A 21,250-nucleotide genomic window follows, 5' to 3' on the forward strand; every position below is an offset into this window, starting at 1 on the left:
CTGTTGGGATGAAGCTGGGCAGGGGCGACGTTGAGCTCGGTTAGTAGCTCCCTCTCGAAGTGGGTAAAAGGAAGCCTAAGCTTCACTTTCTTGAAGAATGTCGTGTAGATAAAGCAGAACAACTCGCCATTGTTCCCCTTATTATCCGCGCAGATCGGTTCCCCGGGGAGGCAGGGTAGCACGATCATTTTGCTATCGTGCTCTTTGTGGAAGGAGAGGTCGGATTGGTCTCCTTTCCGCAGTCGGTGCACGCCCAGCTCGGTGTTTATTGAGGATGTCTCCTTCAGCAGAGTCGGGGTGGCCCAAGGGTAGAGTTCTTTATAGTCTTGTGGAGGAAGGGAGGCTCCTCCGGCGACTGGTGGAGTTGCCTAAGTAGGATTGGCGTGAGAAGAAGTAGGCCTCTCAGCCTGATTAGAAGGAGCACCAGAGGCTCGTGGTGGGTTGCGCGCTGGTGGAGGATTTGCCCCAGGAGCAACCCTACGGGCTTGGGGTGGAGGGTTTCGTGATGAAGGAGGAGGGTTCGCGGTGGACTTTGTGTGAGCCATCGCAGGAACTGCAAAGGAAAGAGAAAAGGATGAAATGAGGATAACAAAGAACGACTCGATTGAGGATGAAGAAGACAGAACGAACGAATAAGGGTTCGCTAGGATAAACGTTATGAAGGACGAAGCCCTAAGTCACGAGAAAAGGAGAAAAGGAAAAAACAGCCCACAACGTATGCTTCAGACAGATAAAGGATGATGCAAACCGATTAAAATGCAGCAAATATCAACAGAAGAAGTAAAAGGGGTACCTTTTTGTGATCAGATGAGCGTTGAAGAAAGTTGAAGATTGAGAGAGACGAGAAGCTTCGTGGTTCGCAGAGAAAACGCTTAGAACGCTTGAGAGTGAAGAAAGATGATGGAACAGTGGAAGCGCAAAGGGTTTAAGGGTTTTTCGAACGTTTTCGGAAGCGCAAACGACAGTTGAAGACGACCGTTGATGAAGCCACGTATCGAGTGATGGAAAAAGAGGTTGGTGGAGCGTCAGAAAAGCAGAGGGTACGGGCGTACGGAAATCTGCGCCAGTGCCACGTAGATCGACGATGACGTGGCCTCTTAGTCTTTTCGCTGGTCAAGTCTCAGCTTAAGACTGGGGGGCTTGTGTACCGATCAGGTACTCGGAAGTGATGACGTGGCAGCAAGCGATAATGTAGACGTGTTGAGCGGAACACCTGGCTGATAGAAGGGAAGCACATCGGGAAGTTTGTGCAGTCGCCAATTGTTAGCTTGGTGTTCTCCGATCTCTGGTATGTATAACCGGCGGTCACCAGGCTCGCGTCATAGTCGCCGTATGTGAGTTTAGGCGACCAAGTGGTCAGAGACCGCCGAAAGGGGCACATCGCCGAAGGATCATGAAGGCTTGCTTAAGGCTTTCAAGGGGTACTAGTACGAAGGTCGAAGTTATCAGATGATCATTCCCTGGCCAGAGGTCGAGGCAAGGGAACAGTTTACCAGAACATGTACGATGTGCAAGTAAAGCAGATCGTGATAGCAGCAGGCGAGACCACAGAGAAGGTGTACATGGTGACACCCCGTACTCGCCGCTTAAGGGGTCGCGCTCCAAGGAAGCTGTAGTTACTCCTCGCATGGGTAACTTAGTCAAATAGCTTGAAGAGTAGAGGTGACGCTCAAGTAGAAGGTGGCTCCAGATGGTGACACGTGTACAGCTGGATGCGAGCCACGTGTCCAGAGGTGTAACCGTCAGGAGAGAGAAAGTGCTCAGGTATATAAAGAACTCTAACGAACTTCTGAGGTACGCGCGTTTAGAACACTTCTTTACGCTTTTGAGAACACTTGAGTACGCTGAGAGAACATTTGCACGGTTCCTTGAGTTTAGCTTTTCTCTCTTAGTATTTGGTGGTTCTGTCACTGACTTGAGCGTCGGAGCGCGATCGGCCGCAGCGACGCCATTCTGTGTCTTTGTTTTCTTCAGGTTCTCGAGAGGATTTGAGACGTGGAGATCGAAGGCTAGCGTGGTGCGAAGCTGATCGAGAGAAGATACCTTTGACGTGGCAAGACTCTTGCACTCGAGTCAACCGGCAGGATCATATATATATATATAAATGTCACAATATATAATATGGTATTTTAGGAACAATTCCTACCGCTAAATGTCGTTTTCCTTCTCAAAAGCTTAACTATAAGACAAGACATTTGTGGGTGTTGTTTCATTCGTGATTTCTTTGAGAAGAATAACTCATTGAAATTCTTGAAAACATTTCCTAGTGTTAAGATGAGTTCAAATGTGGGATGGTTCAGTTGGTTAAGACTGAGATTTGTTGATTGTACTTGAGGAGTGCATTATATTCAAGAAAACTATTGAAGTGAAACTATTGAAGTGAAGCATGATCTCGACTCTTAGAAGCTCATTACAAGGTATTCCAAGTGATGAATCTTATGGTTGGTCTAGACTAATGAAGACGAAATAATGTTCTAGACTGAAGCTCATTACAAGGTATTCCAGATTCCAAGTGATGAATCATTAGAAGCTCATTGCAATCCACGATGCTGACTTTGGTTGGGGAAGATCCATTTTCATGGCACCTGGTGGGATTGTATACGAGGGAATATCTTTCATTATTCCTAGCTCAAAAAGTGATGCGTAAAGTGAGAAAATATCTTATGTATAAATTAAAAAAAAGGCCTTTTTTGAAGACAGTAAAATTATTTAGTTTGTTGGATTCGAGCTAATTTGCTTTCTTATTTCTTTTAAATTGTTGCATTCGGATCTTCAGTCTAGAACATTATTTCGTCTTGGCTTAGGATTTCAGATAAAATGATCCGTAATATGCATGTATATGTTCAAAATAAGTATTTCGCAAACTCATTTTACTTTACTGATTGAAAAGTCATATAGTGTATATAATTTCATACAGGAAAAACGACGAGTATCCGTCTAACTAGAGAACTCGATATGTTTTGATGTATCATTGTTTTATCCATTCTATTTATAGTTAAATATTTTTTTTGGTTTATATTTTAGTTTTTCTAATTAATCTTGTTCGATAAGATTTGTTTGAGATAAAATCATCCGAATCCTATCTACAACTATATAATCATTTTTATTTATTTAAAAAAAAAATACCTCAAATATCAAACTGTATTCTGGAGTTGGTTATGCTTGTGTGACTTAACAAATAAGCCAAAACAACTATTTTGGATTAATTATTTCAAAATGGTTAAATATGGTTTTTGTTATGAAGATTATAGTTGTCAAATAATGATTAGGATTTTTGAAAAGAAAATTGTTTGCAGTGGATTTCACCATCAGTAAACATTCATATTACTTTTAATGGAGTTGGAAAATGATAGATCAAATATTAGATATTTTAAATACCAGAAAGGAGGTCGTTTCTCCGGGGATTTTTAAGCCTTTATTAAAAAAGACTAATTTATTGGTAACATAGTAGGTGAACTCCCAACTATATTTCTAACACTTAATAATGACACGGGGTAAGAGTTTATGATATCTTGATAATGGACCCAACAATCACATATATATGAGACTATGAGAATTTTGTAAAGTTTAAAGAGAAGATGAATAAAAAGAGTACAATAATTGATGTTATAATTGTAAAAGCAAATCTTGGTAAAAAGATAGAAAAGAAAATTCTAATTGTCTAGAGAAAAGATAAAATGGTTATTTAACACAAACCTTTTAAGAGTGAAAAGGAAAATAAATGGATAGAAAATATCACAACACCATGACAGAAACATACTTTTAAAATCCATCTATATTTAGAAGAAATGAGTATATTAATTTGTTAATGTTTGGCCACATCTATTAATTTTTTTTTCCTGTTTCGATATCGGACGATAGATGCAGTTGTCAATACCTTGTTTGTGTCGACATATATGATCAAATTTATAAAGTCCAAATCGTTTCAAACAATGATTAGCCATTAGGTAATACATTCTTAATTGTAATTCAGAACGCTAATTCGACTTAATAGCAAAGAGTTCATGATAATCATGTAAGTAATCATAGATTTCGAGAAAAAGATACGTCATCATAATGCCTTAATAATATCCGGTACCAAAGATCTCATTTAAGTGTAAAAGATACTTTTACCTATACCATTCAATTTGGAGTTTGCAAGGAAGGCACTTGAATGAGAGAATGAAGGCATTAATTAAAAAGGAGTGGAGAAAAATCCACCAACATGAGGTAATATAGAAGTAGTTGAGCTGCCAACTATATTTCTAACACTTAATAATGACATGGGGTAAGAGTTTATGATATCTTTATAATGGACCCATCAATCTCCTATATATGAGACTATAATTAATGTTATAATAGTAAAAGTAACACTTTGTTTGGATTAGAGAGTGTGGGGGAGTGAAAAGTTGAGGGTGAGGGAGTGGAAGTGTGAAGAAAGTTGAGGTATCTTAGAGTGAATATGTGAGAAAAATTTATTGAAATATGTGAGTGATGTGATGGTTGTAAGGATATTTTGAATTGTGTTAATTCTAAGATTATAAATTTATCATTGTGTATAAAAAAAGAAATAAATGATAATTAATTTTGTACACAATTTAGTTAATTAAAATAATTAATTTTTTAATTATAAATAAAATAATAAAATAATGTAGAATTCAAATAAATAAGTATTCAGACATTGTTCACCAGGATGTGCCGATGTGCCACCCGACAATGTAGTGAGGGCGATGAGACATCAGACATAGAGATGAGACATCGGTGATTCAAACAGTAGAGCTGGGCCATGAGAGGTGGATCCCAGACCACACACCAGTTATCAGTTAGGGAGAAGCCTAGGTCACGAGAGCCCATGCGTGTGGTGTGGATGACGCGTTCAGGCGTAACACAAGTAAAGAGCCACTGGAAAAGATACAACCTGAGAGGGTCACGTCCCAGAAGTGAGTTGCACGCATGGCACGTGAATGGCTAGGGCGCTCCCAGGACGAGCGATCCCAAAGATCAGGTGCACGAGGTGGCACCCCGGCGGTCGTCTCGTTAGAGGTCGCACTCCAGTTAGGGAGCCTTACGCGCTAGGTTGCCCTAAGAGTGGGTAATAGCGGTGCTAGGACCCACCCTCAGAAAGCCTATTTTGGGTAGTGGAAACAGTGGAAACCCTGAACTATATAAAGGGAAGTAACAAACCTAGTAAGGTACGCTATTCATTTGTGCCGCTTCACACACACAGTTTACACAGAGCTTTACGCTTAACAATTTTGGTGTTTCCTAGCCCTAAGATTGACTTGAGCGTCGGAGTGCAAACAACCTCTAGGACGCCCTTTGTCTTTGTGTTTTCAGGTGTTCCATCGGAAGGAAAGCACGAGCGAACGCAGGGATTCTTGGGCGTGAGATTGTCGTAGACGTAGGAAGACGTTTTCGGTCAACCGGCAGGAACATTTGGCGCCCACTGTGGGGCACGATCTAAAACGCTGTCCCACCAACAAGAACCATAAAGATTGAGAAGATGAGAAATACGAGGCAAGGATCTGCTGCACCAAACGGGGGCGAAAGCCTCACCCTGCAACAGATTATGGACACGATGCAGGCCCTCTAAGAAGAAGTGGCTGCGTCAAGAGCGAATCAAGAACGCATCCAGACTGATTTGGCTGCGTCGCTGACAGCGAATGAAGAACTACACCGATCAAATGACGAATTGCGTAGGGATCTGCAAAATCAGGAAGGCGAAAGTAAGGAAGATCAAGAACCCGTGACGCTGCCCAGGGAGTTCCCAATGCCGTTCTCGCAAGCGATCATGGATGCAGTAATACCAGCCACGTTCGTAGGGCCAGAGGTCGCTTTCACCGGTACAGAGGACCCGGAAGCTCATCTGACGGCTTTCCATACGCATATGATGTTGGTTGGGGGCTCTGACGCGGTGCGATGCAAGTTGTTCATGAGCACTTTGGTGGGAACTGCGATGGATTGGTTCATCAGTCTTCCTGATGGCCACGTGACGTCGTTCCCACAACTCATGAAACTGTTCAGAGAACAATACATCGTGAATCGGGCTCCCCCGTCCATTTCTTACGATCTTTTTGACGTAAGGCAGTATCAGGGAGAGTCCCTGAAGGAGTTCCTCAACCGTTTTGGGGCACAGGTTGTGCGGTTGAACATTAAGAGTGAAGAGATGATGGTGCATGCGTTTAGAAAGGGCATCGTGCCAGGACCCTTCAGCGAATCACTCATCAGAAACCACCCTAAAACTTTTGGTGAGATAAGGCGCCGAGTGGTGGCTCACATTGCTGCGGAGGGAGAAGTCTATGAGAAGCGTGCGTGTGTTGTTCCCACGCGCCCACATGCACCAGGTCGACCTCAACCCTTGAGGGTACATGAGGCAACGACAGAGAAGAAGACCCCGACGAAGCAACAACTCTACCAACCCAGGAAGCCCCAAACCAGGGGGCATGCAAGAGAAAATGTGCCTCCTAGGCACGAATTCATAGTAGAATTAAAGGACCTCATTGCTATCCCCAACATAGCAGAGAGACTAAAGATGCCCGCTAAGTCCGACAAGAAGTTAGGACCCAACAAGAACGCCTGGTGCGAGTTCCACCAAGCGTTTGGCCACCCCATACGCAACTGCTTGGCGTTGGGACACCAGTTAGATGAGCTGGTGAAGAGCAGTTTCTTGAATGACTACTTGGCGGAGTCACAGGGAGCCCTGAACTCGACAACATCAGGAGAGGATCAGGGGCACGAGATACCCGTGCATGGTGAGGTCCACACTATCGCAGGAGGTTTTTCGGGAGGAGGGTGAACCACTTCTCAGAGGAAGAGATATGCACGAATAATGATGTCGGTAGAAGCGCAAGAGGCGGATGACGCTCTTGACGTTGACCTCGTCTTCACCAAGGCCGACCTTCGAGACGTCGTCCCACACGATAACGACCTGGTGGTGATCTCAGTAGTAACCGTTGGGAGGAGGGTGCACCGTGTATTGGTAGATCAAGGGAGCTCGACAGACGTGATGTTCTGGACGATTTTCAACAAGCTGCAGTTGTCCCCCGACCTGTAAGGCCTTATGCGTGGGCACTTGGAGCTGAGGACCACCTTCACAGATGGTACCGCGTCCCGTACGGAGAACATCAAGTACCTCTTCGTCAACGCCCCCTCCGCATATAACATACTGCTAGGTAGACCTACGCTGAACAGGCTGAAGGCGGTATCATCGACGAGGCACATGAAGATGAAGTTGCTTGACTTGGGGGGAAAAGTGATTACCATCAAGTCAGATTAGAAGGAGGCTAAGAGGTCCTATGAGAACAACCTTAAAATGAAGAGAGGGGTATTCATGGTCACTACGCGTGCACCGCACTCAGAAGAGGTCGCCCAGCCCGAGGTCACCCACGCAGAGATCGCCTGGGAAAGGCGACCTGAGCCAATCAGCGATGTGGGAAAAGAGAGATTGGAGGAAAGATCTTCAAGCTTGGCAGCGCTCTCACGGCGTAGGATCGGATTGCCAAGGTCTGACCTGTCCACCAGCGGGCGAAAGAACAACATTTTGCTGACTTAGAAGAGCTATGCACGACAATAGCTAAGTGCAGGCTGAAGTTGAACCCCAAGAAGTGCATGTTCAGAAAAGAAGCAGGGAAGTTTCTAGGTTTCTTGCTCACTGAGCGTGGGATAGAAGCGAACCCAGAAATGTGTGCAGTGACGAGGCACATGGCTGCCCTGTCCGGATTCGTGTCAACTGGAGGAGACAAGGGCCACCCTTACTTCCAGTGCATATGGACCCAGTGTAAAGAGGCGTTCATCAGGCTGAAGGAGTACCTAGCCAACCCTTCAGTCTTGTGCAAACTAGTTCAGTCCTTGTTCAGAAAGGGGATCAGGTTCAGAAACCTATGTATTGCAAGGGCCTGAGGTAAGACACCAAGCATTGGAGAAGGTGACCCTAACGGTCCCATGTCAAATAGAGAGTAAGCTCCCCCTAACGGACTGGTCCTTTCAGAGTGACAGAGGCCCTTGGAAATGGAGAATACAGGTTTGAGACGCGGGAGGAAGGCGCGATTCCTCGCACATGGAAAGCGGTCAACCTCAGAGTTATTTCAGTTAAACAATAACATTGTACATTGTCTTAGGGGACGCTCTTTTCCCCTTATAAGGGTTTTTTAATGAGGTCACCCAATAAATTTCGATTGAAATATGCTCTCGAATTTTGTACAATGAAGTTACGAACTTGTTCCCCTTGCGTTAGAAGTCTCGAGAGTGGGAAAGGTAGGTTCGTAGAGAACACCTCCCCCCTCGAGTGAGAATGCCAAGGTTGAACGAAATAGTTAACCAGATAAATCCTCCTCGCCCTTGAGCGAAGCCGAGGTTAGTTACGAACTGTTCACCTTGCATTAGAAGTCTCGAGAGCGGGAAAGGTAGGTTCGTAGAGAACATCTCCCCCCTCGAGTGAGAACGCCAAGGTTGAACGAAATAGTTCACCAGTTAAATCCTCCTCGCCTTTGAGCGAAGATGAGGTCAGTTACAACTGTTCACCTTGCGTTAGAAGTCTCGAGAACGGGAAAGGTAGGTTCGTAGAGAACACCTCCCCCTTCGAGTGAGAACGTCAAGGTTGAACGAAATAGTTCACCAGTTAAATCCTCTTCGCCTTTGAGCGAAGATGAGGTCAATTACGAACTGTTAACCTTGCGTTAGAAGTCTCAAGAGCGGGAAAGGTATGTTCATAGAGAACACCTCCCCCCTCGAGTGAGAATGCCAAGGTTGAACGAAATAGTTCACCAGTTAAATCCTCGTCGCCTTTGAGCGAAGATGAGGTCAGTTACGAACTGTTCACCTTGCGTTAGAAGTCTTGAGAGCGGGAAAGGTAGGTTCGTAGAGAACACCTCCCCCCTCGAGTGAGAACGCCAAGGTTGAACGAAATAGTTCTCTAGTTAAATCCTCATCGCCTTTGAGCGAATATGAGGTCAGTTGCGAACCGTTCGCTTGGGTTAGAAGCCTTCAGTGTTGGAAAGGTAGGTTCGTAGAGAACACGTCCCCCCTCAAGTGAGAACGCCAAGGTTGAACGAAATACTTCACCAGTTAAATCCTCCTCGCCTTTGGGCGAAGATGAGGTCAGTTGCGAACCGTTCGCTTGGGTTAGAAGCCTCGAGTGTGGGAAAGGTAGGTTCGTAGAGAACACCTACCCCTCGAGTGAGAACACCAAGAATGAACTAGTATGGTTCACAAGAGAAACCCTCCCTCGCCTTTGAGCGAGAACGAGGTCAGATACGAGCCATTCCCTTACGTTAGAGGACCTCGAGGGCGGAGGAGGTAGGTTCACAGAGGACACCTTACCTTCGAGTGAGAACGTTAGGGTTGATGGTTCATCGGTGAAATCCCCTTTTAAGAGGTTAGTCACAAGCTTTCCCTTGGGTTAGAAGTCTCGGGAGAGGAAAGGGCAGGTTCGGAGAGAACGTCGTCCTCTCGAGTGAGAACACCAAGGTTGAGCAGCGCAGTTTACAGATAAATCCTCCCCTGATACTGAGCAAGGGTGAGGTCAATTCAAGGTTAGTGTGCAAACCCCCACTACCTATACGCAGTAGATAAGACGGGCAGGCGTGCTACCTAAAGTTCAAAGAGTTCGTTACAGGCGCTGTTGGAACATAGGTCGCCTAGGTGAGGACTTAGTCTCTTCACTGAACAAGTTACAACTCGAGACTGGGGGGCTTGTGTACCAACCAGTCCTCAGGTGTCGTTTGACCACTAGTGATGGTGGGGCCGCGTAGGGTGGGTCCCACGAGTGGCAGGGGTCAGCGTCTCGCGAGGCACGCGCGCCTAGGTACCGAAGAGTGGTCAGACATCGTTCAACAGGATGTGACGATGTGCCACCCGACAGTGTAGTGAGGGCGATGAGACATCAGACATAGCGAAGAGATATCGGTGATTCAAACAGCAGAGCTGGGCCACGAGAGGTGAATCCCAGACCACACACCAGTTATCAGTTAGGGAGAAGCCTAGGTCACGAGAGCCCATGCGTGTGGTGTGGATGACGCGTTCAGGCGTAACACATGTAAAAAGCCACTAGAAAAGATACGACCTGAAAGGGTCACGTCCCAGGGGTGAGTTGCTCGCATGGCACGTGAACGGCTAGGGCGCTCACAGGACGGGCAATCCCAGAGATCAGGTGCACGAGGTGGCACCCCGACGGTCGTCCCGTCAGAGGTCGCACTCTAGTTAGGGAGCCCTACGCGCTAGGTTGCCCTAAGAGTGGGTAATAGAGGCGCTAGGGCCCACCCTCAGAAATCCTATTTTGGGTAGTGGAAACAGTGGAAACCCTAGACTATATAAAGGGTAGTCACAAACCTAGTAAGGTACGCTATTCATTTGTGCCGCTTCACACACACAGTTTACACAAAGCTTTACGCTTAACAGTTTGGGTGTTTCCTAGCCCTAAGATTGACTTGAGCGTCGGAGTGCAATCAGAAGGAAAGCACGTGCGAACGCAGGGATTCTTGGGCCTGAGATTGTCGTAGACGTTTTCGGTCAACCGACAGGACCATTAATATATAAACTTTTTTACAATTTTAGTTATTTTTTTTTTATGTTTTATTATATGTGCATGGGATACTTAAAAAAATAGATACAAAATTACATTGTGATTAATTCAGATTTTATAAAAAAAATAGGGCTACATGCGTCATTGTGACTAATTCAGATTTTATAAAAAAAATAGGGCTACATGCGTCATTGTGACTTTCTCTCTTCTCCCTCTTATTTCTCTGCATTTAAGAGAAGAAACCTGCACCTTCCATTCACCCCTCCCCCGCTCCCTCATCTTCCTTAATCCCCTGATCCAAATAAGGGGTGCACCTTCAGTTCCGTCCGCAGGAACAGTGCACCCTTATGCAAAGAGGCACCAAATCGTGTTAAAAAGAGTGAAAAGAAAATTCTACTTGTCTAGAGAAAAGGTAAGATGGTAATTTAACACAAACCTTTTAAGAGTGAAAAGGAAAATAAATGGACAAAAAACATTAACGAAAGAAATAAGGCTTTTTCTTCCTTTCTTTATTCACGAGTGAGACACTCCCTCCCCAGTTTCTTTGCATATCCGCATTTCGATTTCTTTGGTAACCAACACTACTCACTCGGTTACAAAACACAAGGAAAAAAAGAGTAGAAAATAAAAAATTATTAAAGAGAAAATTTATAAAAAATTTCGATTTCAGGTGTGATTGCTAATTTTTTGGTGTGATTGCTAATTTTTTTTCAAGTTGCGTTACAATTTTACCTTGTGATAGATTTCATTTGTTCCTTACTAAATAAGAAGATAACTTCAAACAAATTACAAAACCACGTGCTATAACTGAGATCACTAATAATAAAATATAGTACTACGTACAATAAGTTGGTTGAGTAGAAGATGGTGAGAGCATTAATTGAAATAGGTTAAACAGGGATATTATGGATACATGCATGTACGTAGTTGTAAGTTCAATCATTATAAATAGAAGGATTTCAGGATATCCTTATACAAAAACAAGCACAACGTCTCTCCCTAGTTGTAAGCATAGATTATGACTGTACCGACTAGTCCTCGGGTGTCGTTGACCACTAGTAATGATGGGACCGCGTAAGCTGGGTCCCACGAGTGTCGTGGGCCAATGTCTCGCTGGGCACGTGAGCCAAGGTACTGAAGAGTGGTCAGAGGCCAATCACCAGGATGTGCTGATGTGTCCTCGGTAGGGCGGTGAAGGCGATGAGAGATCGAACATCGGTGACTCAAACAGTAGAGTTGGACCACGAGAGGTGGATCCTAGAACACACAGCAATTATTAGTTAGGGAGAAGTCTAGATCACGAGGGGTCCATGCATGTGGTGTGGATGACGCGTTTAGGCGTAACACGAGTAAAGAGCCACTAGAGGAGAGACGACCCGTGAGGGTCACGTTCCAGGGGTGAGTTGCATGCATGGCATGTGAACAGCTAGGGTACTCCCATGACGGATGGCCCCAGAGATTAGGTGCACAAGTTGGTACCCAGGTGGTCATCCCGTAAGAGGTTGCACTCTAGTAAGGAGTCTTACGTGCTAGATTGCCCTAAAAGTGGGTGATAGCGGCGCTAAGGCACACCATCAGTAAACCTAATTATGGTTAGCGGAATCAGTGGAAACCCTAGAGTATATAAAGTGATATGATTCCACTAGCCAAATAGAGATGATTCTTTGACATTCTATGGAATCAACTTGAGTTGGAGATAGCTTAGGCACTTTTAATAGAATTATGAAGCCATTTGGAAAAGAAAACAACAAACAATAAAACAGCAAACAAAGTTAAGAAAACAAAGTTAGCCAAAAGAATTTGGAACCAACTACCGAAGTGAAGTGTCACTTAAATCACTCCAAAGAAAGAATACTCCCTTGACCAAGCTGATCTTGAGGCCTTGAGTACCATCAAATGAAATATGTCAAAGCAAGAGCACACAATCTTCAAAGCACTTCACCACAAAACCAATGAATAATGAAAGACAAACAAGAAAAGGTATAAGCAATAAAAGGCTATAACAAAAGGAATACTAGCTGTATGACAAACTCAAAGAGTAATGAATAAAAGACAAGCAAGAAAATAAGGTACTCAATGAAAAAGAAGGCACACAAAAGAGACCTAAAGAAAAGCACTAGAGTAGATGAAGAAAACAAAAACAGAGCTACTGGAAAATATTTTTATGCAAACTGTGCTTGATGTTCACTGATTTAACTGGAATGATATAAAGCGAACTGGATTATGAAATTTTAACCACAAAAAGTTGAAGATCTTAGCTCAATGATCCTGCCGGTTGACCTAGCGTAAGAGCGTTGCCTCGTCACGAACCTCCTCACCAGCTTGACTCCACGTGGCCTTCAAGTCCACACCATAGAAAACCTCTCTGAGAACCTGAAAACACAAGGTGGCGCCTCTACGGCCGGTGGCGCTCCGATGCTCAAGTCAGTAACAAGAACACCCAAAGACTCAGAGAAAATATGCTCTGTGAAACCGTACTAAAGGCACACAACTCTAGCAATGAGCCGTAATGAAAAACGTACCTCTGTAAATTCTGTTAAGTTTACCTTTATGGCTAGGTTTTCTCACTCTCCAGGCCGTTATGCTTTTGGACGCGTGGCTCACATCCAGCCCTGCACGTGTCGCCATCTGGGCTGGGATAGCAGGTAGTGCCCAGCCCTACACGTGTCATCATCTGAGCTGGGATAGCTTGAGTGTCATTTCTCTATTGCATCCAACCCTACACGTGTCATCATCTGGGTTGGAATAACAGGTAGCATCCAACCCTACACGTGTCGTCATCTAGGTTGAGGTAACTTGAGCGTCATTTCTGTGTAGTAACCAGTCGTGCGGCTAAGTCCTCTACTCAAGGAGTAAGCTAGCACGCAATATGCTCTAGAACACCACCTGACAAGGCGAGTATCGGGTGCAGCAAAGTGCACCATCTCTGTGATATCGCTTGTCGCTAATGCCACCCTCCTTATCGCTGCGCCATGCATGTTCTGGCTGAGGAAACCTTGCCATCAACGAATGTCCACTCTGGGAATCCTGTCGCTGATAGGCAAGTTGTTCCCTTCAACCCACACGCCCTTCACGCCCTATGTTGGCGCAACAATCATCTTACTGAAATTATACGCTTGATCTTACTCTTCTGAGCCTTCAGCAGCTTCAACTGAGTTTACTGGGACATCCGACGATGTGCTCCTCGCGGCGGCGTCAGACCACCTGATCTCCCATTTGTCTAACACGTCGATGACACATAAACCTGGCGACCACCAACCATGTTCACTATAGAACGCCAGTTCCATGAACCGGCGACTATGCTCACTTCTGAACCATTCATCTTTCTCTTGTCGACGTGTTCCGCTGAGCACGCCCCACATAGTCACGTGCTAGACACGTCATCACACTCGATGACCTGGTCGGTACACAAGTCCCCCAGTCTCGAGCTGCGACTTGTTCAGCGAGAAGACTAAAGAGGTTTAAATCCGGCGGCCTACGTGGCTTTGCGCGTTGGCGCTCGCACTGTTTACTGACTTGACACTTCACCAACTCCTTCGATCATTCGACACGTGGATTCATCAACGGCCGTTATTCATTGCCATTTGCGCTTCTCGTAACGTTCAAAACTCTTCGAGACTCTTAAACACTTCGCGTCATTTCACTGTTTCATTATCTTCTACCTCTCTTCAGACTCTCGAAACGCTCCAGCGAACGCTTCGATTCCCCCAATCACCATCTTTCTGAATACTCTTCTGATCATCCAAAGGTAACTTTTTTTATCACTTCTACTGATATTTGCTGCATTTTAATCGGTTTGCATCATCCATTAACTGTCTGGAGCATACGTTGTGGGATGTTTTCTCTACTTTGTTTTTTCTTTTCTGCGTTTAGGGTTTTTGAACCTTTTCTCTGTGAGCCCCCCTTGTTCTTCCATCTCTGATGTGATTCCAATAGCCACATAGAACAAGATTCTTGACACTTTGAGGAATCACCTTGAGCTGGAAAATATAGAGGCACTTTCTTAGAAGTTGGATCATGGTTCTAAAATCAAGAACTCACCAATAACAAGTACCAATTCTCAAACTCATTTGGTTGAACCAAATATTGTCAAATTGAATCAACAAAGGAAAATTAAAAAGAAGAAACCGAACAGAATTGAATTAAAATCAAAACTACCGAACAGAATTAAGAAACAAACAAACTTTAGGTGCTGGAAAATTAGAAGAACCGAAACAACAACAACTCAAAACACAAGACAACATGAACAAATTGAAGAAGAAGAAAGGAAGGAGAAGAGAATGCTCATGAAGATGGAGGAATGGTTGGATGATCACGCCACTAGAAGAATGGATGCTCCTAGATGAGTGCGGAAGCCGCCACTTGAGGAAACCATGGTCCTTCAAGATAAGACTAGAGAAGAAGCTCAAAGCTCTCCAAATGCTCACTCCAATTTTGAGTATAGTTTCTTTAGATAAAATTCAAATCTGAATTTTACAAGGAAGGCACCTCTATTTATAGCCTAAGGTGCTGAAAAATGAAAGCTAAACAATTCAAAATTCCCTCCAAAAGCTATCTAGAACCGGCGCTAATTGCCTAAGCAAGGAAGGTGTGATCCCTTCCTTTACTTTGTCACCCCCTATTCTACTCCTACACCTATCTACTAATACACCCTCCTAAAGCTCCTAACTAAAGCCTAAAAGATGCTATAACAAAAGAGGTTTCTAAGGTTTCCCTCTAAGCACCTTCAACTAAAGACACTACAAAAAGAGAAAATAAATGTCCTCTAGCTCCCAAGGCTTTGAACATGCTTCTTGTAATCCTTTGAGGTGGACTTTGACCTCCATGGGCGTCCTCCATTTGTGCCTCCACCTCTTCTTGAGCTTGATGAGTGGCCTCCATGTTCTCTTGGGCTTGATCTCCATCAATCTCCCTCTCTTCCGTCGAGTCTCTCTGTTTACGAACTCTCATATCTTCCCTTTTCGTCTTCTTGCAGCTTCCTCGATGGCTCGTTCAAAAATCACACCAAACCCTTCCTCCTCCCGCGACCCCCCAAGGGGTCCTAACGTCCCTTCCGACCGAGTCGCGAGACCCGTGTCTTCTCGACCTAACCAACCACAACCAAACCCACCACAACCCAGCGCGACTATACCCGTGGGCTTCCGCAACCCTGCTGGGTGAGACTTCATCCATCAACACTGATCGCGATATCCTTCGTGTCAAGAAAGGTGATGCGGATCACCTCTCTTTCAGCAAAGAGCACGATGACAAAGTAGTTGTGCGCCCTTGTCCTCCCGGTGAGCCAATCTGCACCGATAATCAGGGAGCGACGACGCCCCTTTCTGCTTTGTCTACGCCACCATGTTCAAGAAGGTCAAGCTTCGGTTTCCCTTCACACGCTTTGAGAGGGAGCTCCTGACCGAGCTCGACATAGCCCCCGCCCAGCTTCATCCCAATAGCTGGGCGTTCGTCCGGGCTTACCAAATTATCTGCGTGCACTTGGGACACCCGACCTCGGTGGATGTGTTCCTGTACCTATTCGAGGCGAAAAACCCGGGCGATCGTCTATGGGTTAGCCTCAATGGGGTCGCTGGGAGGTCCATTCTCTCCATCTTCCAGCAATCCTATAAGGACTGGAAGGGGAAGTTCGTGCGTGTTTGTTGTAGCGACCAAGACCCTTCCCTTCTCGACGGGTTCCCCTTGTATTGGGTGAACAAGGGGAAGAAGGAGTCGAGCTTCAGGAAGGCCAGGGGGCCAGAAAAAATGGGAGAGCTCGACAAGGACTTGTGCGGTTTCTGGAAAAGAGCCGCCTCCTCCAACGTGATTCTGCCCACTTCCTCCATCATCGCCTACGAGTTTCTCGAAGGCCAGCTAGACGTTCACATAGGTTTGTCCTTAAGCCCTTGAGTTCCCTTAGCCTACACTTGCATCGCCCCGTCTTTATTTTGATGTTGTTGTTCTGACCTGTGTGTGGTTTTAACTTTCCCCATTCATTGTCTTATATTGCTTATCTTTCTTTGCATTGTTAACTGCTGAATTCTTGTGCTGGTTGGTAACTATGGGTCACTAATGCAGATATGATGTTGGGGAAGGATAGGATGGCTGAGCTACGCGCCATAGCCAAGTCCCACAAACTTGCGGCGGGCTCCCAAACAGTCCCGAACTCTGTCGCGGAGATCGCCGTTGCCCAAGGCCAATCATCGCCGGTGGGTCCACCCGCAGCTGCTGCTCTTCCAGCCCCCCAACGCAAGAAACTACCCCTTAAGAAGGCTAAGAGGAAAGCCCCCAGGGTAGTGTCAGACGAAGAGGCAGACGAGAGCACCGAGGACGGGCTAGTCTGCAAGAGGAAGAGGGGGGCTGTGATCGAGCCCCCACCAATTGAGAGCGCCGCCCCAAACTATATCGAGAGCCACCCCAGCGCCTCCACTCCATTCGAGTCTGCTGGGGATGTTCTTGCTTCGATCGCCTCAGTTGCTGAAGCCGTTCTTGAGCAACTTGCTGATACGCAAGCCTCTTCCCAAGTCGCCGAAGAACTTCCTGCCTCACCACCACGCCTCGAAGCTCCCCCCGCCATCCAACCTTGTGAGGGTGGTGGTGAGCACCAACCTCCGCCTCCTCCAGCAACCTCAAGCCTCCCACCCCCTCTTCAGGAAGCCTTGAAGTCCTTCACCGTGCGCCTAAGTGCCATGGTTGACGATTGTCTTCCCCAAATCGTCGGCGAAGGGCTAAGGGACTCCTTGGAGAAGTTCGAACTTGATAACCGGGTCCATCAGGAGGTGGCGAGCACCGCGAAGGCCGAAGCCGAGAAGACCAAGTGCGACATGCTGATGCAAGGCCTCGAGTTTTCGCAGGTCGAAAACGCTCTCAAGGACGAGCTTCAAACCGTGCGCAAGGACAACAAAGAACTGCGCAAGAAGCTTCATGACAAACTCCAAGACGCCGTCGAGCTGGAGAACAAGATCGTCCCTCTGAGGGAGAAAATTGCCGCGCTGGAGGAGGCAAAGAAAACCGATGCCGAAAAGATGGCCAAGCTGGAGAAAAGGTCGACTGAGAGGGAGACCCTTCTGGGGAAAGTCAAACAGGATCGGGACAAGGCCTCCAAAGAATTGAGCGAAACTGCTACCGAGCTTGCCCGGGTTTGCGAAGAAAACAACGGGTTCAAGAAGAAGATCGACGAGCTCGAGCTTGAAATTACCCAGGTTCGTGAAGAGAACAGTGGGTTCAAGTCGAAGATCGACGAGCTTCAGCTTGAAGCTGCCCAAGTTCTTACTTCCGGCTTTGGAGCGGGTTTGGAGCAGTTCGCTTGCAAATTTCCCGACCTTGACCTCTTAGAGTTTTCGGTGTACAATGAAGTGGTGGACGGCAAGATCGTACCCCCAGTTGACTTATCGCCTTGAAACTTGTATCTAATTTTGACTTGTATGTAATATCTTTTATTCTGCTCAAACTGTTCGATATTCATGTGCACATGTATATATATATAGTCTTCTAACTTATCTGCCGTGCAATCGACTGATTTAACTGGAAGGGTTTTTCCCAACTCAATGTACTTTGTCCAACAGGTACTTAACTCTCTGCAAACGGTTAATTCAAAACAATAATGTTTAATACGAAATCACTTACTTGGCAAAAAGGGCTTAGGTCGATCTTAGTATCTGAAACCTCTCTCACCCGATCTACCAAGGGCCAAAGGCGTTTCTACACCGTTGCCCAGAACATTGCTGATGCGGCCATCGCCATGCGATTCTCTTTCTATCTCGATCTCAAACCATGGGCTCCTGGCGACGTCATCTTCCTTTTAACTGGGAGTGTCCCCTGCGGGAGCACCTCCGGATTTCATCTTTGCTCATCTGGGGGGAGAGCTGTCTTTCGGATCTCTCTCTACCTTCCCCGAGTCTTTACCCTGTGATAACTTACATCATTGTTCCCCCATCTGGGGGTAGAGCCGCCTTTCGGATCCTTCTCTACCTCCCTGGGTTTTTACCCTGAGATAACTTACATCATTGTTCCCCCATCTGGGGGTAGAGCCGCCTTTCGGATCCTTCTCTACCTCCCTAGGTTTTAGAACAACGATTTAGGTGGTGAGGTGCCCTCTGTAAACCTTCCCCAACCACCCTTTACCTCAGATTTAACTGGTCTTACTAGGTCAATATTGGTGTCTCTCTCAAGGGGAAAAGAGTCCTTCTCCAACCCTCCTTTCCCATATTTTGAGATCGTTAACACCCCTGACTTTTCAGTTTCATCTTGCCTCAACTCACTCGAGGGTGAGGAGGACTTTTCCTGATGCCTCAACTTGCCCAAGGGTTACATCTCCTCCTCCCCCGGATGCACTGAGGGCTTTCAACTTGCCTCAATTCGCTCACGCAAAGAGGTCTTGTGATCTGTACTTGCCTGTGCTCGCTCAGGGCAAGGAGGACTTTAAAATCTCTTTCTCGCCTACGCTCGCTCAAGGCGAGGAGGTCTTTTAAATCTCTTTCTCGCCTACACTCGCTCAAGGCGAGGAGGTCTTTTTAAATCTCTTCCTCGCTGGGAGGAAATCTAATACTTGTGCCTCCGATCGCCTGGAGGCGGTGAGGACTTAAAAAACTTTATTCTTGTGCCTCCGATCGCCATACGGCGAGGAGGACTTAAAAAACGTTATTCCTGTGCCTCCGATCGCCATATGGCGACGAGGACTTAAAAAACTTTATTCCTGTGCCTCCGATCGCCATATGGCGACGAGGACTTTAAAAACTTTATTCTTGTGCCTCCGATCGTCATACGACAATGAGGACTTAAAAAACTTTATTCCTGTGCCTCCGACCGCCATATGGCGACGAGGACTTAAAAAACTTTATTCCTGTGCCTCCGATCGCCATATGGCGACGAGGACTTAACAAACTTTATGTTTCGAAAATTTTGTACTGGATGCATGCGGTTTGGATTTACCATTTTTCTTTAAAACTACAGAAGGGCGATAGAGTCTCTCCCCGCAAACTTGGCAAACAGACAGCATGCAAACTTAACAGCTGGGAAACTTTGATAAACTTCGAAACCTTCTTTACTGGGTGGCCTCATTAAAACCCTCCTTAGGGAAAAAGAGTTGATGGATATCCACTATTGGAATCACATTTCAAAGTGATAAGTCATGTTTGCCCATTTCTTCTTGTCTTCTCTTATATAATAGCAAACTGACTTTGTTTTATGCAGGAGTACTGAATTCGTGGACGAATTCTCTCCAACTCGGGGAGTATGATGGATATCCACTAGGAGAGGATTTTATTAATGAAGGAAGAGGATTTTCACCTACACATTTGAAGTTCTTCCTTCTAGTCGTCTCACAAATTAAAAGAAGTCAAAGAGAAGATCAAGCCTAAAGATAAAGAAGTCTACAAACTCTCAAATAATAGGCTTCATATTAAATATCTCTCTTTATAGTTTCTTTAAAATTGTAAATAATATAGAATAATGTTTAGAAAGGTGCTTAGAGGGAAACATGAGACACCTCTTTTGTAAAAGCATCCTTAGGCTTTAGTTTAGCAAATTCTAGAAGCTTGGGGAGTGAGCTTAGTAAGGGGGGTGTGATCTTAGGATTTTTTTGGGTAGCTTAGGGAATAAGCTATGTAAATGACCAGCCCTTACTCCTATAAAAGGAGGGCTTAGGTCCTTCACAATGCAGATTGGAATTAATCTAAGAAAACTCTACTCAAATTTTGAGTGAACTTTGGAGAGCTTTGAGCCTTCTTCTCTAGTCTTATCTTGATGGATCAATGGAGTCCTCAAGTGGCGGCATCACTCTCATCTAGGAGCATTCCACACTTCTAGTGGCGAGATCATCCATCCTCCTTCCATCTTCATGAGCATTCTCTTCTCCTTCCTTCCTTCTCTTTCTATTGTTTTTGTTAGCTTGTGTTCTTGAGTTTTGGTTTGGTGTTCTTGCTGTTTTTTTATGAGTTTTGGTTTGGCAGTTTTATATTTCAGTCCATTCATCTTGTTCCTTTGCTTTTCTTACTCTTTTGTTCGGTTCAATTTGACTAAAATTGGTTCATCCAAATGAGTTTGGGATTTGGTACTAGTTTTTGGTGAGTTCTTGTCTTAGAACAATGATCCAACTCTAAGAAAAGTGCCTCTATAATGTCCAACTCAAGGTGATTCCTAAGAAGGTCAAGAACCTTTCTCTATGTGGCTATTGGAATCACATCAAGAGTGCCCCCTTGAAAAATTGTTTAAACTGATACATCTTAAACTGTTGGAGTTAATTGCTACTTACAAGGCCTTAACTGTAGTAAAACTTGAGATGGGTGGCATTCCAAGTGAGAGGAATCGCCCCTCCCTCCAGCGTCTCCAAGCGGTAGGCGCCGTTCCCGAGTGCTTAAGTTATTCTGAACGGTCCTGTCCACTTGGGTGACAATTTGTTTTCCATCTCGTACTGGTGGGCCTTCCTCATCACCAGGTCGCCATCTCTGAATTGCCTTGGCTTTATCTTGGAGTTGTACTTACGCTCAACTCTTCTCTTTACTGCCTCAGCCTTCACCCGCGCTTCCTCCCTGACCTCGTCCAGCAAATCCAAGTTCATTCTCCTTTCTTCGTTCGAGTCTTTCGCCACGAAGTTCTGGAATCTCGGCGAGCTTTCCTGGATTTCAACTGGGATCATCGCATCGCATCCATACACCAAGCTAAACGGGGTTTCGTGGGTTCCTGATTGCTCAGTGGTATGATATGCCCACACTATGCTGGGAACTTCCTCAGCCCAAGACCCCTTGGCCTTTTCTAGCCTCCTCTTCAATCCTCTCA

At 45.5% G+C, this 21,250-nt stretch overlaps 1 protein-coding gene across 1 annotated transcript; it reads left to right on the forward strand.

Annotated features, from left to right (window-relative positions):
- The first annotated feature begins 5,770 nt into the window (after positions 1-5,770).
- On the forward strand, positions 5,771-6,775 carry LOC137834297 (uncharacterized). The gene has a single exon (XM_068642357.1). It carries the CDS (start codon positions 5,771-5,773, stop codon positions 6,773-6,775), a length of 1,005 nt encoding a protein of 334 aa, XP_068498458.1.
- Positions 6,776-21,250: the final 14,475 nt, after the last annotated feature.

Source organism: Phaseolus vulgaris, chromosome 5 (assembly GCF_000499845.2).
Source record: "Phaseolus vulgaris cultivar G19833 chromosome 5, P. vulgaris v2.0, whole genome shotgun sequence".
In the NCBI taxonomy this organism is placed as follows: domain Eukaryota; kingdom Viridiplantae; phylum Streptophyta; class Magnoliopsida; order Fabales; family Fabaceae; genus Phaseolus; species Phaseolus vulgaris.

Coding starts and splice junctions, on each gene's coding strand:
- LOC137834297 (XM_068642357.1), top strand. CDS start 5,771: ATGGATGCAGTAATACCAGCCACGTTCGTAGGGCCAGAGGTCGCTTTC.